The 17780-nt window shown below is 39.6% G+C and overlaps 1 protein-coding gene across 5 annotated transcripts in view; it reads right to left on the bottom strand.

Annotated features, from left to right (window-relative positions):
- Positions 1-538: 538 nt before the first annotated feature.
- The window catches only part of SMAD2 (SMAD family member 2), an 84480-nt gene continuing 67238 nt past the window's right edge, over positions 539-17780 (bottom strand). For all 5 annotated transcript variants that reach the window (XM_023241969.2, XM_023241970.2, XM_045042229.1 and 2 more), the window contains 4 exons: positions 17103-17315; positions 14017-14154; positions 13658-13802; positions 539-8792 (listed from right to left, as the gene is read on the bottom strand). In XM_023241969.2, coding sequence (XP_023097737.1) covers positions 8669-8792; positions 13658-13802; positions 14017-14154; positions 17103-17315 — 620 coding nt within the window. In that variant the 3' untranslated portion in view covers positions 539-8668. The remainder of the gene's footprint in view (positions 8793-13657; positions 13803-14016; positions 14155-17102; positions 17316-17780) is intronic.

Raw genomic sequence — 17780 nt, forward strand, 5'->3', positions numbered from 1 at the left:
CTAAAAAGTTTTTAGCGTTTTCAATTATTTTGTGACACTATAGCTAATTATGAGTAAGCTGTGGCTCTTTTTTCAATGGAATCTTGCTTAAAAGGTTTTTGTTGTTGTTGTTGTTTTTGCTAGGAGTACATTTTGAGAGTAAATGTGAATTTCCCCTTCTAGTCTGTTTTGTTTACAGCAGTTGATACGTATTGGAGATCATTAGTTTGGCACAAGCAGGCTCTGAAAGAAACTAAACCGTGTAACTTACCGGCACTGGGGGGTATGTGTTATGGGTGTGCTGTGGGGTGTAATATCAAGCAGTGTGTATCTGTCTGCCAGGGGAGTAGAATAAACTTTTTATATAGCACAAAACTTAAAGAAAAAGATGAACTCTTCATATCACACTGCCATTATGTGAAACACAATTTTTTTTGTTTCCATATAATTTAGGGCATGGACAGCAAAATATAATCCCCTCTAAGAAAGATCAGTTTAAGTTAAAATCAACTAAAACAATTAAGAATTAGTCCCATAATAACATGGTAAACAACTCAAATGGCTTTTTTTCTTTAATGCTAGGAAAAATGTTCACCTTTCAATGGTGAAAGTACTGTTAACACAGGTAGAGAGCAAACAAGGTAAAAAGTGAGAGCACATACAGACACACACAAATATATATAAAAATTGACCAGAAATCACAGGACATTTAAGCAATGTTTTCTTAAGTAGAACTATTTTTTTTTTTTTTTGTACTTTAAATAGACTAAAATATTTGGTGTGGGCGAGGGGAAGGAAATCAGTATTTCACAATTTTAACTTGAAAACCAGCTGCAATAAAGCCTCAGCTCATCGTTTAAAAAAGAAAAAAATGGAACCACATCATACTTTTGACAACCATAGGATTAAAGCTTACAAAGAACACACCTACCATCTACATCACAGTGCACAGAGGACGCAGGCTCCGAGGACTACCACAGGGAAACGACGACAGACTGCATCCCTCATATATTGCATTACAAAATTAATGCTGTATTAGAAAAATCTCACCTCCCGTGCTTGGCGTTCTAGCTGGTAAACACCTGAGGGGTAGGGGGCTACCAAAACTGAGGGCACCGCTCAGTCTGGATCCGGACACCCACTTTCTTCCCCTGCCATTGGCCGATGCATTTAGTAATCTCAATACAACAGTCACTGAGAATCAACACTACATCCTGGCCTCTTGAGCAGGACAGTCTGCAGAATGTAGCAGAGGCTAGAGCATCCAAGGCCGTATTTTCTCTCAAGCGAGAAGAAATCCACAATACCACTCAGTTTTCTCTTACTGTGAACCATGTAAATTTCAGATTCGCGTTAACCCCATAAAGACGTGATTTGTACTTCCATATACACACAGGTTCTGAGGAACTTAGCTATTTAGTTGCCTCTTCTGTTTCATTAGCCCCCTGGTTACCTTCCCTGGATTACTAAGTGTGAAGTCTCACCACCACGTTGGTGCCATTTGCTGTTCTTTGTTATGAATCTCACATTCCGTCCACAGTAGTAAGTGACTGGAGGACACACATCCAAGTATCAGCAATGTTGACAAGCCCTAAGGCAGCTGAACTTAACTGTAACCATCACAATGTTTTAGGGAGTGAGGGTTAGTCGTAAGAACACCTAGGGTGACAGTTCTTCCCGGCGCACCCAGGACTTTCCCAGGTTTGGAACTGAAAGTCCTGCATGCAGGGAACACCTCAGTCCCAAGTGTCCCAGGGCCGCCGGTCACACTGAGAACACCACTCACTCTTCCCCTTGTATCCCTAGGTAAAAGGTAAGAATTTTCAAGATCATAAAGCTACCTATGAGGACATCAGCTCAAAAAACACTTTTAGGGCATTGCTAATGGCAAGCTCCTAGAAGTCCATGGATTCTTTATTTAATGGCGTCCATTATAAGAACAGTTGGTGGTACCTAAGCAAATTAGTGGTCAGTGTACAAAAGTTCATTCTTGAAACCTGTTTTCAGACAAATCCTCTAAAGCTTCTTCTCGTTTGGTCCAGTTATATAGTATTTCACTGAATCTTTCTGAGATTTTCAGAGCTAAATGAATAATTCAGTTTTATATGTCTTTTCATTTTCTTTTTTTAGGTGAAAACACTCTTTGCCAACTATTTCCCACATTCTTGCTTCATATATTGAAAAGACTGCCAACTGGAGATACTCCCCTCAGATTACAAAGGCCCGGAATTGTTACTTTTTACAGCGTTCTGCCAGAAGGTCTGGCCTTGGGAAGTGATGGCAAAGAGTATTCTCAGATATGAACATTTTTATTTTGCCTACAACGCTGTGATCTAGTTCAACAACTGCACATCTGCTTTCGGCGTAATCTCTAGTTTTTCTTGTTTTGCCCTCTTGTGTAAAAATGGTTCGTGTCACAGCTTCACTATCGCTAATAAAAAGATATAAATATTTATGCCTTAAATGTCAGGGTCAGAGAAGCAACAATGAAGCCTGAGGTAAAGTTGGTCTAAAAAGTGACCAATTTGGGTTCTGCGTCTTGCCAAGAAACAGGATTTTTAAAATTAAATCTATGCAGATTACCTACTTGCTACATGTGATGATTTCCCCCAATTTAAATTAATCTGTGTGTATGGTAGTTACACAAACCAACAAATGGACTACATTCTTAAAGCAGGTACATACATTCACCAGAAAAGCACCCTATTCTCACCAATGTACTCTTTTGTTTGAACAATCCAAGAACGTGAATAACGAGACCGACATATTTCTTAAGGGACTTACTGAAAAAAGGAAAATGAAAATCTCTTTGGAAGAGACTTTTAGTAAGACTTCTATCCCTACAGACAGATGCTGAGAATCAACTTTCTGCTACGGCATTGTAAAGGGTAGAACTTAATATAGAACCAGAAATATGGCAAGTTATCTAGTGACTAACAGTGTAAAATAGCCAAAAGCTTTAAAGCCACAGAGAGAAAGAAGAAAAGTGGAGTGTGAAACGCAAAATACATAATGAAGTATTTTTCGAGGTCTAAGACTTCACTTTTGTTCTTATATCAGTATATTATGGATTTCATGGTTCAATGAATGATCATCTTTAATTAGAAATAGGAAGTAAATCCTTAACTTCTCACTGAACATTCTGGAGAAACAAAGAGCTTTCTTTTTTTTTTTTTTTTTTTTTGAAGGGTAGGAGAAGATGATTTTGCAGGATTTTTTTTGGAGAAAAATCTATACGTCCTTTGTGTGGTGCTAACGAATCCTTCTCACTCCCATCAACAGCAGCATTATTCTTCCAAGGGCCCTTCTGTCTCCACCAGTGCTTGAAATGTGTGGTCTATTACAGATCTCATGGCAGCAAACCAATGGACACTGAAGTTAACTTAGGCTAACACACTCTGGTCAGGAGTCTGTGAATCAGAGATGACCCAAAGAACTTTGGAAAATCCATTTCTGTTGAGCACAGCTAAGAAAGTCAGGTCTGAACCACCTTCAGGCTGCCCTTAACTACAGGAGAACTTAACTTGGTAGTGCTACCTCCCAGGTATCTTAAGCAGCTCAGCAATCTTAAGCTAAGATGAAAACAGGGGATGGCAATCTGACACTTAAAAAAAAAAGTTAACCCTACTCTAGTACCTTCCAGAGACCACTGGACGTAAAATAATTTAATCAATGGGTGTCTATCGTAGTTTTACTTGATGTTAAAGAATTCCAGTTATGATTCTTCATTATCAAGCTGCCTAAAAATGGCATACTAACCGAACCGCCAATCAGGACTCTGGCAGAATAAATAAATTACTCCGAAGGTCTGAAAAGAAAATGTCTGCAAGCAAATTAAGGAACTCTCAGTGAGATCTGAGATTTAAACAACAGAATTACTCCGTGATGCTAAAATGTAAGCAGATAAATGACCCCTACTGTTAAGGTTTTCCTAGGAGTGTGTATGTATCTATAAATCCATACACACACACAATAGAATTTATTTCCTACTAAAAAGATTTAAGGCAGTTATGCTATATATAAAGTTAGCTATAATATCCAAGATAAAACCGTTCCTATTCAAAAAATTACAAGAAATTATTCAAGAAATTAGACAAGTTCTTACCATAAAGGCTATCATGAGGCTGTCTATATCTAGTATAGCTGACGTTTCCTGGTTGAGGCTCCAAACACAGGAATTCCACTCCAAGAGATGATTTGTCCCTCAATCCCCACACATAAAAGGTAGTCTGAACACATAAAATATTCATGGAAGCTTGAAAAGACATAAAAGGAACTCAACAGTAGGATTCTGACCACCTCTAGAGACCACTCACTATCGTCATTACTCTTGATCGTACTAACAACAACCCAATACGCTCCAAGGTGGAAATGGGCTGGTATTAGAGGAAAATCATTGGCTGCAACTGCTGGAAAAGTTCCTAATCCTAAACATAATTTAAAATAGAATCTGTAATTCATGCTATTTACTAGTCACAAAGACATTTAACTGGAGAGAATTTCTCAGCCATCTGTTAAGATTTAAGTGATTGACCAACTGGAACAACATCAACCTTCATGGTGAATTAGGACCCTGGGTATGAAAAGCACCATCGTTTTTGGTCTTTAGTAAAGGTCAATGGAGAGAAACATTCTGATGTCTGCAGATAAAACATGGTGGGCAAGAGGACAGCCAGCAAGACCACTAGGGATACGTTCTGTCATGAGAAAGGGAGGAAGGATACAATTCAGCTGATGAATTATCAAGAATTTAGCAGAGTAAAGCTCATGAAGGAAAGAAACTGGCCAAAAATTTGTCACGTCTGAACACTGGTGAGTTGGATCAGAGTAAGAGAAAAGATCACATGTTGCTTACGTCCACAGACTACCTAGTTATCTACAGAGACAGAGGAGATGGTGTGGAAGGGGGCAGTCTGTGAAATTACCATGTATAGCCATGAAAGCAAGTGGACATAAAGGCAAATTTTAAGCAAAGTGAACATTCTCTTGTGTTACTTTATAACTCACCATCAACCAGACTGGGGAGGGTGCTGATTACCGAATAAATGCTCAAACGCATTTATTACAGATTATTACAGATCTTAAAGGTGTATTTGGACATCTTTTGGAAGAGGTAGAGAAACCAACTGGGTATATATAATCCTTTCCTTGATTTCAATTAGCAAGAGACCAGACTGATTGTTCTTCACCTTCAGTGTCTTAGTCTTCATTAAAACTGACCTAAAAGGCACAAATAAACTGAAATTAAAGTAATTTTAACAAAGGAGAAAATCGGACACATTTAAAGGCAGAAGAATCAAGCAAAGTTGGATATGGTTTAAAGTTAAACAAACAAACTAGGTATTAAACAATTTGCAATTACATACTTGGGATACAGAATTAAGAGTACAGAATACGAATATTTAGCTTTTGAGAAAAATTAGGCAGTTTTCCTTCTGGCAAAGTGGCAGGTCCTGAGAGAAGGAGTAACTCCACAGCCTGAGGGCCAGGACTAAATCCCAGTCATCTTTTCATTACTGAGCACCTTCAGTAATGAGGTGCTGGATAAAGAGCAGACATCAGTAAATGTTCACGGAATGAATGGATAGCATACTGTATAATTAGTATAACTGGCGCAGCTCAAACCAAATCAGGAAGGTTCCCTGAAGTAGGAGAAAAGAACACAGGTAGGGTTGTTCCAAAACAGTGGGCCGAAGTCCAGTCGTGTGTTCTAATCCTAAACAGTGCTTACACAGACTTTTCAACTTTTTTTTTTAAAGCGGTAAAACTCTTTTTTAAAAAGAAATCTATAATAGAACTCCATTATAGGATAAAAATGAAGCTGCCACTGGTTAAACCAAAGTCAGTGGGAACATCACCAGCCTCTGATTGCCTACGACGTCTCTCTATGGACTCTGCTGTGCAAACCACCATTCATCTTAGAAACGTGACAGAAAATATGTTCACTCAGTTCTCATGTGAAACAGAGAAAATTACCGGCGCTGTGGAGGGGGAATTCTAAATAATGTTGCTAACTTAAATAAAGACAAAATTCAACAGACAGGAGAACTTATCACTCAGAAGAATGAAAACAACCCCAATGAGGGGAGGGGGGGGGGGCAGGGAACCAACAAAAATTAGGCCGCAGCAGACAAAACAGAATGTAAACACAGCATCTCCTTAAAAAGCACGTAAAGTCATCGAACACCAACAGAGTCAACTGCCTGACAGGTGCAAGGTCCCAGTACTACAGGTATTTCCAAAGAGCTGAGTCTCAGTTTCATGTTGCAGAGAAGAATCCCAACACGGTTGTAGAGATGCCATCACTCCTGAGACGCTAGAGCTGGCACTGCTCCACTTGAAACATCGGCGCAAGAGTAGCTGATTACCAGGACCTTCTACCACTTTCAAGGTTGTTCTCTGTCCCTGGAACTGCTCCCCAACATCACCCCAAGTTCTCAAGTAAGCTCAACTCTTCCAAAGGGGCAGAGGCTGGTGTGGGTTATCTCCAGCCGGCCTGACAGTGGTCACACCTGAACACACGAAGCCATCTATCACAAAGTAAGGCCACCCTCCACTCTTACAGAAATTACAGAACCCTTCTGATCCTCGAGTTTGGATCTGTGCAGAGACTTCTACATAAGCATTAATACTTAATAGTGAGTTTCCTTCAAAATGAGCCTTTGCATTTGACGTCGTTCTCTTGGCCAGGAAGGCCGATCTCCCTGGCTCCCCGCCATGGCTTACTCCCTTCTCACATCAAATGTCAGCTCGAGCATCACTTCCTTAGAGAAGCCTTCCCTGCCATGCTCTACCACAGTACCCTGTTTATCTCCTTCATAGACACATAAGCTCATTAAGGGGCACAGTAACTGATGTCTCAGCCAAGGCAGGGACCAGATTTGTCTTGTCCACCTTTACCCAAGGCAAAGAAAGTTCCTGGCACGCGTAACAGGTGAACAGTTAAGTATTCGTTGAAAGAATAAAAAATTACCATACCAGGTTTACATGAACACATACATGTACACACAAATACAGGAAAATGGGGGAATATCTAATAGAAAACAATCAAATACTGAGAGCCCTGAAAAGGATACCTACAGAGACAGCTAAATATGCTTTCAAAGAACAAGTACCAAAGGGGTCTATCTTCAAAAATATGAAAATTTACTAGAAGGGGGTCAGGAGTGGCTGTTTCCCACTTCTAAAGAGATGCAAACAAGAACTGTTTAAACTGCAGACTTAACATTAGACATAAGGATTATCTGCTGCTGCATGGACTACAAACAGAGCGTCTGGAACCTCCTCTCATGGCAGAGCATAAAACGTCAGCGGGTATAATAGTCAACCACATTTTCAGGATTAGTTAAGAACACCTCCGACTGTAGGTAATTATAAGCTAAAAAAGCTTGCTAAACTGCTTCTCCCCCAATTTTTAAAATTCTCAATTCACAATTAGGTAAAATAACACTTTATAAATTTAATACAACATACTTTAAAAACAAATGGCCCTTATCTGCTGATCATACCTCAGCATCACTTTTGTGGGTATTGTGCAGAAGCAATTACATTTACAAAAAGGTCCATTTCATAATACAACCTGGTAACTAAATCACACGAAACTCAAAGAGCCCTAGGTCTGCTATTGAAGTATTTTAAAATAGCTTTTAAAAAAGAGTGTTTGTATCTAGAGACTGGCTTTAAAAAAAAAAAAAAAAGATAAATACAGTGAAATAATTGTAGCATATCCCTGAAAACAATTATACTGCCATTTGCGTTTTTATGAGGTGCAAGGATAAATCACCAGACTGCTTGGTTACGCAAGTCAATTACTATCTGTTGAAATTCGCTGCAAGACGGAGGGGTTTATTCCATATGAATTCGCACTGTGCCCCAGAATTAACTGGTGCTGGCAGTATCAGTGCCACCATTTTAGTGATGGATGTCATGCTACACAGTTTTGGTATCAGGGCAAAAGCGGGAACGGAGAAGAGGTCTGGAAAGATTTTCTGCAAAGTTTCGTTACAGTGAGATTTAGCAGTAAGTAACACACAAAAAAAAATGACTGTTTAAGACCCACTGAACACATTAAGGTCAAGGATTTCAAAAGTTAATCCACTTTTCTTCCCCCAAGAGTTTATTTTTGGTAAAAGGCAGAAAAATTAGTTTTTCTACAAGGGAAATCTGCTTCTAAATGATAATTTGAAAATCTTGATATATATTATATATTAAAAAAGACACACAAAAATAACGGAGAAGTGGGAATAACAGATTAGGTACTGTAACTTTATAAAGGCTTGCCTAAATCAAGAAGCAGCACACACACACCTAATTTCTGCAAACTAAAAATGTATATAAACAGCACAATACTGTGATACTGGATCATGATACATTACCTGTACACATAACTACTACTGTTATTAATAAACCTTTGGGACACTCAGTTTTATGCCCAACAAGACATCAGTCAAGTCTTTAAAATCTTCTCTTTCTCCTTTATGGGAGGGTATTTCTAGACACTAATTTTCCCATCTAATATTCGAATATAGGAAACCGATTCCACAAGGTGCTTTAATTGACGAGGCCTCAAGTGCTGTTTTCTCTCTGGAATTTTTGGACAGTAAACAGTCCGTGGGGACCACACACAAATACTATGACAGAAGAGTTGTTACATTAAGTCTTTTGATGGCGCTTGACTGGTGCCGAAGCTTTAGGACATGCTTGAACAACGCACTGAAGGGGATCCCATCTGAGTTAACACTTTGTCCAACCACTGCAGAGGCCCATTCAGATGAAGTTCGATCCAGCAAGGAGTGCTTGTTACCGTCTGCCTTCTATTTAAGAGAATACAAGAAAATAATTATGAAATGAAAAGAACATGGCTATGTTTAGTTAGCTACATGCATTAAGAATTCAGATAAATTAAAAGGCTGTATATACTAAAACCTACATCCTTTTGAACAAGCATTCAGTCTGGATAATGATTACTTTGAAAACGATTTAATCCTCAAAGTCTAACAAAATACTTCTAATGACTTTTTATTTTATTTATTTATTTTTGCTTTTAAAGAGATGAACAAAAACATCTTTTTCTCTTCAAATTAGGAGGGTGACCTGACTATTTACCATCCAAAATGAGACACCTTTAAGAGGAAATAAGGGGTGCTTGGGTGGCTCAGTTGGTCAAGCATCCAACTTCCACTCAGGTCATGATCTCACAGTGGGTTCGAGCCCCGCAACGGGCTCTGCGCTGACAGCTCAGAGCCTGGAGCCTGCTTCAGATTCTGTTTCCCTCTCTCTCTCTCTGCCCCTCCCCCGCTTGTGCGTGCATGTGCGCTCTCGCTCTCTCTCTCTCTAACTCTAAAAAATAAATAAATATTAAAAAAAAAAAAAGAGGGGCGCCTGGGTGGCGCAGTCGGTTAAACGTCCGACTTCAGCCAGGTCATGATCTCGCAGTCCGTGAGTTCGAGCCCCGCGTCGGGCTCTGGGCTGATGGCTCAGAGCCTGGAGCCTGTTTCTGATTCTGTGTCTCCCTCTCTCTCTGCCCCTCCCCCGTTCATGCTCTGGCTCTCTCTGTCCCAAAAATAAAATAAAAACGTTGAAAAAAAAAAATTAAAAAAAAAAAAAAGAGTGAATGTAGTCACTATTAATAACCATGCTAGGACAAGAGACTCCAACCAGAGTGCCCCCAAGCAAACCAGAATATACCTTACTTACTATTCAACCATAGAACACAGGATATTCAAATACCAAAGAAAGTCTAAATGGAACAGGGCTCAAATTTCAAGTATACCAACACAAAACAGAATTCTGACCTAAGCTTATCACAGAATGTTAAGAGTTGGAGTTCAGCTTTTCCCTGACAAAGCCAAAGAAAAATATCCCTGTTAGAAACATCATGTAGGCTTTTAATAAGAAACACCTCTAGTACTTCGACATAATGGGAGACTCTGGGAATTACAAATTGTTCAATGACATCCTGCCACTTGCACATACTGATTTTAGTTCTTATTTATTATACACAGTAAGTTGGTGAGTCTGCTTGCTTCTTAGCAGGACAGCCCTTCAAACATGGGAAAAGGCCATTATCAACTCTTCATCTCCAAGCGACACATGCTCAATGAAGTTAAAACTGTATTTCAAAGGATGTGGTTTTTCTGTAGCAGATGGTGTCAGTGCCCCCACTAGCACCTTTGGATTTTTCAGTGTTCTCTAGCCAACTTCCAATTGCATGTATCTGAATTTCGGTGCCTGAGAACTTCTCTGCTCTGGCCACACGTGTATCAGACCGCAAGTGCTAGGAAACTAACCTCCCTGGAGCAGCCCTCAACCAATGACAGGGGGGTTGGCATTTAAATGTCCAGTTTCCTTTCCTTCTGGGTCAGATAATTCTGTACGTTCGTTACTATTTCCCAAGTTTCCCTGGCGGAAAAAGCTCTAATGACCCACCCAACATAGTAGATGGCTTAATAATGGTATTGGCCGCCTTCCCTCCCCCTGCCTCACTTTCCTACTTCCTCCTTCCTTACCAGTGTTTCCTCCATTTCCTGAACAAACTCCCTGCATTTGAATCCTTGTCTCAGGGTCTGAGATGTACACTAAGACATGTTGATATGTGATCATTCCTAAAACATGACACACGGAACACAACACAACAGTCTCAAATCTGATCTGCACAGACTCAGTGTCTTACTTTGACTTAGATACTACATTTTGGTCGATGCAGCCTAAAACTGCACTGGCACATTTCACAAGTTCACTCACGTTATCCATGAGGCAGAGGCAGGACTGACCCTTCTTCATTTTCCCCTCTGTTCTCTGTTGTTCTTCACATAAAGCTTCCCCTGCCTTCTATCTCTCCCTCAGATCAGGCATTCTGCACGATTTTGCCAGGATCCCTTTTAATTTTGATCCCGTCATTTGTGGACTTCTGGGTATTTCTCAGTTTGTTTTGAATCAGATCATTCATTACTAGATTAGTTTAACCTTAGGGAATAATTCTTTTTTTTTTTTTTTAATTTTTTTTTTGAACGTTTATTTATTTTTGGGACAGAGAGAGACAGAGCATGAACAGGGGAGGGGCAGAGAGAGAGGGAGACACAGAATCGGAAACAGGCCCCAGGCTCTGAGCCATCAGCCCAGAGCCCGGCGCGGGGCTCGAACTCACGGACCGCGAGATCGTGACCTGGCTGAAGTCGGACGCTTAACTGACTGCACCACCCAGGCGCCCCTAGGGAATAATTCTTAGTTCGGGTCACTGAATGGGAAGTAAGTAGGTTTAAGAAGGTTGTCACTATACGTATTTGGGCACAGAAATGCACCCAAGAACTTCTTTATCCCCCTATTTACTCACTTCAGTATCAATCCACTGAGCTCAGGTATATTTCTCAATTAAGTATCAATTCTTTGCACATCTGTATTTCCTGTTCACGATACTTCCTGATTTTTTTTTTTTTTTTTAATGTTGGCAAACATGCTGGCATTTTAAGAAACTGAAAAGTAGTTTTAGAAATGTAACCATTAGCTCTACCTCCTCAGCTCCACTGTCAATAAGGATAAAAGGTTCCTGGTAACTGCCAATAGTTCACAGATAGGAGTATTTGACATTATTGTTAAAGGAAATGTTAAAGGAAACTACTTTATTACCCAAGGTAGATCTATCGGACTTTATACAAATAAAAACATACTGTGTGTTACTGCTTCTCATAATTACAGATTTTCAATTCTCTCTGAGTTAATGAACGGCAGAGTCCGTCATGCATGAAGGGCAGTACCTCTCTCCACCAATTAAAGCTGTGGTTAGCAGGAGACCTACGGACATATGTGGAATTCTCCCTGAGCTCTACAGTTCACATTGAATTCCGCTAAATTTCTGCTCCCATGTTCTGTAATATTCTAATCTTTTGAAGAAAAAAATGTGTGACCTAAAAGCCTGGTATCAGATAGTAACCATTTAAATTTAAATTTTAATATCAACTCAGGTCAATTTAAGTCCAAGGCAAAAAGGAACTCGGCATTCTTTAAAGGCATCATATGTCAAAAGGGAAATGATTAAAAGAGAAAAGTCACAAAATTAATTATTCTACCAATAGAACTTGGACAAAATAATGACAAGTCTTCATTCTAGGATATAAACATATAACACACTATATATTTCTTATAAAAGCATTTGACCAGCCGACCTCAAGTCTCATGATCCCAAGAGGCACACACCTCCCCAAAATTTGTTCAAGATACAGAATCAGGTCCAAATGAAATGAAATACATTCTGAAGAAGGGCTCAAACTACTGGACGAAACAGGAATACTATTACTACACTATATGAGTATTTTCATACGCAGGCGTTCAGAGAGTGAGGAGTATGAGCGGCAGAAAGGCTAAGTATTTTACTTAAAATTCTAGCCTTAACTATGCTGAGGAAGTCTTTGCTTTCTCTGATGTGGAATGCAATCCACTGTTTAATTTGGTAATAACTTAATCTATCTTATCCCCTGCTGACACATTAGCCTTTGTAAAACTCAATTATGTGACTGTTACTACTACCTTCGGAGAGGGGGCTAAAAGTCAAGGAGAGCTTTCGTCAGGTCCCCCGTCTCCGCCACTTACAGTGCATCCCTGGGCAAATTATCAAATCTTTTCTAAGCCTATTTCCAAATAAGCATTCGTTTGAACCGCTTTTTGCAACCTCATTTAAAAAAAAAAAAAAAAAAAAAAAAAGGGAACAGAAACAGTTAATTCTTAGCCATGCTGAAATGAGTGAGATATTGCATTTAAAACAGAGGACAAGACCATGGGGAAGGGGAAAAATATTTATATAAATATAAATATAAATAATACAGTTACAAACAGGGAGGGAGCCAAACCATAAGAGACGTTTAAATACAGAGAACAAACTGAGGATCAAGGGAGTGGCAGGGGTCGGGGAGCGGGCGTGTGTGGAGATGGGCATCGAGGGGGGCATTTGTTGGGATGAGCACTGGGTGTTTTATAAAGTAAGTGATGAATCACGGGAATCTACTCCTGAAGCTAAGAGCACACCGTATACACTAGGTGTTAGCTAACCTGACAATAAATTATGTAATAAACAAACAAACAAACAAATAAAATTAAAAAACAAAAACAAAAAACACAGCACAGTGCCTGGCCCCTAACAAGTACCCCCTTCTATTACTGAATAAAGTTCTACCTCTTAACCTTATATTCAACTGGTCAACTTGTCTGTCCAGCCGCCTTCTCCTTTACCTTCCATACTCCAGTGACACGGAACTGGATTCTGTTGCCAGGATCACTGTGGCCCAACCCTTCAACCCCTAACTGAAATCCTACGCATCTTTCAGAATCCAGACCACGTGGCATCTCTATCAGAAGAAGCCTTCCCAGAGCCTCAGTGAAAGCGCCTCTCCTTCCACGAACTGACATAGCCTTCAAATATACCCCTTTTATGGTATTTAACACCCTGCATTACGTTACAGCGCATGTCTGCACAGGTTCTAATTCTGTCTTCTACACTGCCAGCATAGGAACTGGCAGTAGTTTTGAACGTAGAGACCTCCAACTCCCTTTTGTGATTTTGCATATGCTCTGCTGACTCCATACCCTTAAGGAAAATAGATCCGTGTGAACTCCAGAAGATACAAAGAATGGGGGAGAAAAGAATCAAACATTGTGGAAACTGAAGAACTGAATATGTATTTCATACCGGTATTCTGCTCCCCACCCTTTCACAAAACTCATTCTTATGGTGCACATTCTAGTTAGTTGATACACGGCTTCAAAACCCTGATTGACAGACTGAGCCAGAAGAGCAGCAAATTCCTGGTTGTTGAAGATCTTCAGATTACAGCCTACGATTGAAAAAAGTAAAAAAAAAAAAAAAAAAAGAAAAAAAAGAAAAAAAATTGTGTGAAAAGAATATCATGATCAAGAAAATAATTTTAAAGGGGCTACAGATCTTAAAATGCAAGGACGCCAATGATCTCCTGATTCCTAAAATTAATAGCAACTAGAGAAGCTCAGCGCGCTGACACAACAGGTCTGCTGACACAGATGCATCCATACCTGGTGGGATTTTACACACTGTTGCCGGGTGCCAGCCGTATCTCTGATTACAGTTGGGGCTCTGCACAAAGATTGCACTATCGCTTAGGCACTCTGCAAAAACTTCTCCACCTATGTAATATAAGCGTACTCCTCTTCCTAAAACAAAATACATATGGGATTAGTTTCATAACATCTCCTGTTTCAGTATGACTTTGGGAGAGTCTTCTTGGAGGAGGATTAAAATGATAGAAGGTATTTTGATAACCTTTTCCATAGCAATGCTTTTCTGAGGTCTAACATTGAAACATACCACTCTGTATTTTTCCAAGGATTTTTTAACAATGATTTTATTGATTTGAAAAAATACACGCTTGTCAAAAGTACGTAAACGATGTAAAAAAGTACATGTAAAGAATTCCATACAAATTATATATTATTTTAAAACATGTAAAATAAATGGAGTTAAGTCTAAAGGAATTAAGTGTTTGGATAAATACACCTTCGTTATAATAGACAGTATTTCCTTAAAGATGCCACTAAGGTTAAGAAAAAAGTGAATAAAATCATCAAGAAGTTAGTGTCATTTGCCATTTTTACAATTATATTAAGGTGACCACCAAATCCCTAGGTAGATAAGCAGAACTAGGGGAGAAAAAATTATGCTGGAAGATTTTAATATACTTTTTTCAGAATCGGACAAATACACACAAAATATTAGAGATAGAAGGATTTAAAAAACCAACTGTGAAAGGTAGAGATCTCAGACAGCACCTAAGGTTCTCACTCCTGGTGTGCAGACATCTTTTCTATTATTCAGTCAAACACGAATCTAGGTGCTGCCGTTAAGGAATTTTTCGGATGTAATTAAGGCCTCAAACCTGCTGACCTCAAGAAAGGGAGGTCCTCTTTTGGCAGGCCTGACTTAATCAGGTGATAGCCCTTAAAAAGGACGGGGCTGTCCCTGGTGAAAGTGATTCAAAGTGTGAGCGAGAGGGTTCAACGCCAGAGATTCTCGGCTGCTGACTGTGAAGACAGAGGGCCCGCGAGGCAAGGAATGGAGGGGACACCCACTTGTTGAGAACAGCTTCTAGCTGTCAGTCTGCAGGAAATGAAGACCTCGCCGCTGTAACTTGAAGGAAGTGAACCCTGTGACAATCATGTGAGCTGGGAAGAGGCCCTCCAAGCTCCAGAGGAGGACACGACAAAGTCAATGCCATGATTTCCCCTCGTAAGATCCTGAGGAGACTCCTAACCCCTGCCTGGACTCCTGACCTGCAGACACTGTGAGATCATAAATCCGTGTTGTTTCAGTCTGGCAAGCGTGTGGTAACATGTTACACAGCAAATGAAAACTAAGAAAACATTTAATACATAAACACAGAACCTGATGCCCTGCTCTTGTGACCACAGAATATTTGTAAAACAACCAAACATACACTTGACCATCAGGAAAAGATTAAATCCAAAAAGCAGAGATTTTCCAAGCTATAGTCTCTCATCAAAACCACCCAGTAAGTTAGAAATTGAAAGTAAAAAGATTCAATAATTACGGCAACCTAAAATTATGTAGAGAAGTAAATACGGTAGAGGGAACCTGTTGAATTTTTATGCAGAACCCCAATTAAAACACAGGCAAAACCAGAATTATTTTAGTTAACGTAGGGTGGGTACTCAGAAGCCTTCCTTACCCACAAGACACCTAAGATTACACAAAATTTACACATCAAGCAAGATTTGAGAAATTCCACACAAGGCAACATTAACAGACCTCTTTAAGTTACAGCACGTTTGCGGAATGATACTCGCTCTTTAGTGACCAGCATTATTTCTCACAAGAGGTCAGAGTTAATTCATTAGAAACTGAAGCAAACTATTGTTAAAAGAGGTTACTTTAAGGAAATGAGAACTATGTTCAGTTATATTAGTCAAACTTTTTCTACCTCATTGCCAAAAAAAATACTGGAGACTCAAAGAGTTGCTGTTTATGTGGATTGCATCTATGGAAACTTAGCACATTAGATATTAAAACTGAGATTCAAAAAAATTTATAATTCATTTAAAGTTCTAAATAATACATCTATTAAATACTAATATAAATAACATGTTTATGAAAAATAACTATTTCCCCTTCCCCGCCCCCCCCCCAAATTAGTGAGAACAGCAATGTTTTACATTTTTGCGAATCTCTCTAATGTCTGGCTTAAGAGAAGAAAGTTGGATTCTTATCAGATTCTACATGTAATCTCTTGCAAAATCACATGCCTTGTAGCTTCTGGAATATTTCACTGTACATTCATGAGTGAATGAGAGTGAAAAAAAGGCAAATAGCATCTTAGTACCATTATGAAAGAAGTTTTGACCTCACGAACTTGCTGAAAGGGTGTCTGGGACTACCACATTTTGAGAGCCTCTGAACTATTTTTTGACCTACGTACTAAATAGTAGTTCTTATTTATAATATCCTGCTTCGGGGGCACCTGGGTGGCTCAGTCGGTTGAGCGTCCAACTTCAGCTCAGGTCATGATTTCAAGGTTCATGGGTTCGAGCCCCGCACTGGGCTCTGTGCTGACAGCTCAGAGCCTGGAACCTGCTTTGGTTTCTGTGTCTCCCTCTCTCTCTTCCCTCCCCCACCCCCACTCGCACTCTGTCTCTCTTTCAAAAATAAACACTAAAAAATGTTTTTAATAATAAAATAAAGTATCTTGCTTTAGATTAAGGGTGAGCAGATTTAATTATTTAGTATATTAATTCCCTGAAGGGGGAAATACTAGGGGACTGGGAAAAAGTCATGGTTTGTTAAAACTGTAATTCGAAAATCTGAACAGGACACTTTTATGGCTGGCAGAGGTGCAGCAAAGTAATTTTAACATGCATTTATCGAAGGACTTCCCGGAACCAAGGGTGCCAAATAAAGAGAAGCCGAAGGTCAGAGTCTGCAGATCTATTAAAGCAGCGGATCTATCAAAGCAGCGAAGCTGTGCACTCACACTGACAAGAGACAAGGCAGGCGTTTCTGCACACAATCTTCTGATGTGGCAAACTGCACGATGCTCACATTATGAGTACACGGCACTGGTTCTTGACACAAGGTAAAAAACTCTTACCTATATGTCTTCTTGTCATTTCTACGGTGGCATTTCGGTTGACGTTGGAGAGCAACCCTAGGCAGAACCTCTCTGAATTGGATGGATCTGTGAAACCGTCTACAGTGAGTGAGGGCTGTGATGCGTGGAAGGTCTCTCCAACCCTCTGGTTTAATTCATAATATGCTATTGAACACCAAAATGCAGGTTCTGAGTAAGTAACTGGCTGCAAATCTGGGGAAAAAAACCGAACCCATAAAAGCAAGAAATGTTGTGTGAACAGTTCAAGCCAAGAAAAGATTGAATATCATCAGATATCTGTACGTGCTCTATGCCAGCCTAAACTGGCTGCAGCTCAGGAAGCAGACTTAACATCTACACCACAGACTCCAGTCTCCATTAGATCATACCAGATTTTCAATGTTTCAAATTTCCCCCATCTCATTCGGTCATCTAATCTTCAAACATCTTTTTTAGACTTTCTGGGGGGTCATGTTCTACTGGTAGTTTTATCCTAGTTCCTGTTCAAATATAAAACCATCATGGGTAAAGTAAATCAACTTACATAATAAAACTAATTTTTCGTAGGATAAAGTGGAATAAAGCTGGAGCAAGGACTGAGTCAAACGCCACAAGAAGAAAAATTCTATCATAATCACAGAACACAAAATACGACGTATTTTTGACATTGTCTATTTT

Source organism: Felis catus, chromosome D3, assembly GCF_018350175.1.
Source record: "Felis catus isolate Fca126 chromosome D3, F.catus_Fca126_mat1.0, whole genome shotgun sequence".
Classification (NCBI taxonomy): domain Eukaryota; kingdom Metazoa; phylum Chordata; class Mammalia; order Carnivora; family Felidae; genus Felis; species Felis catus.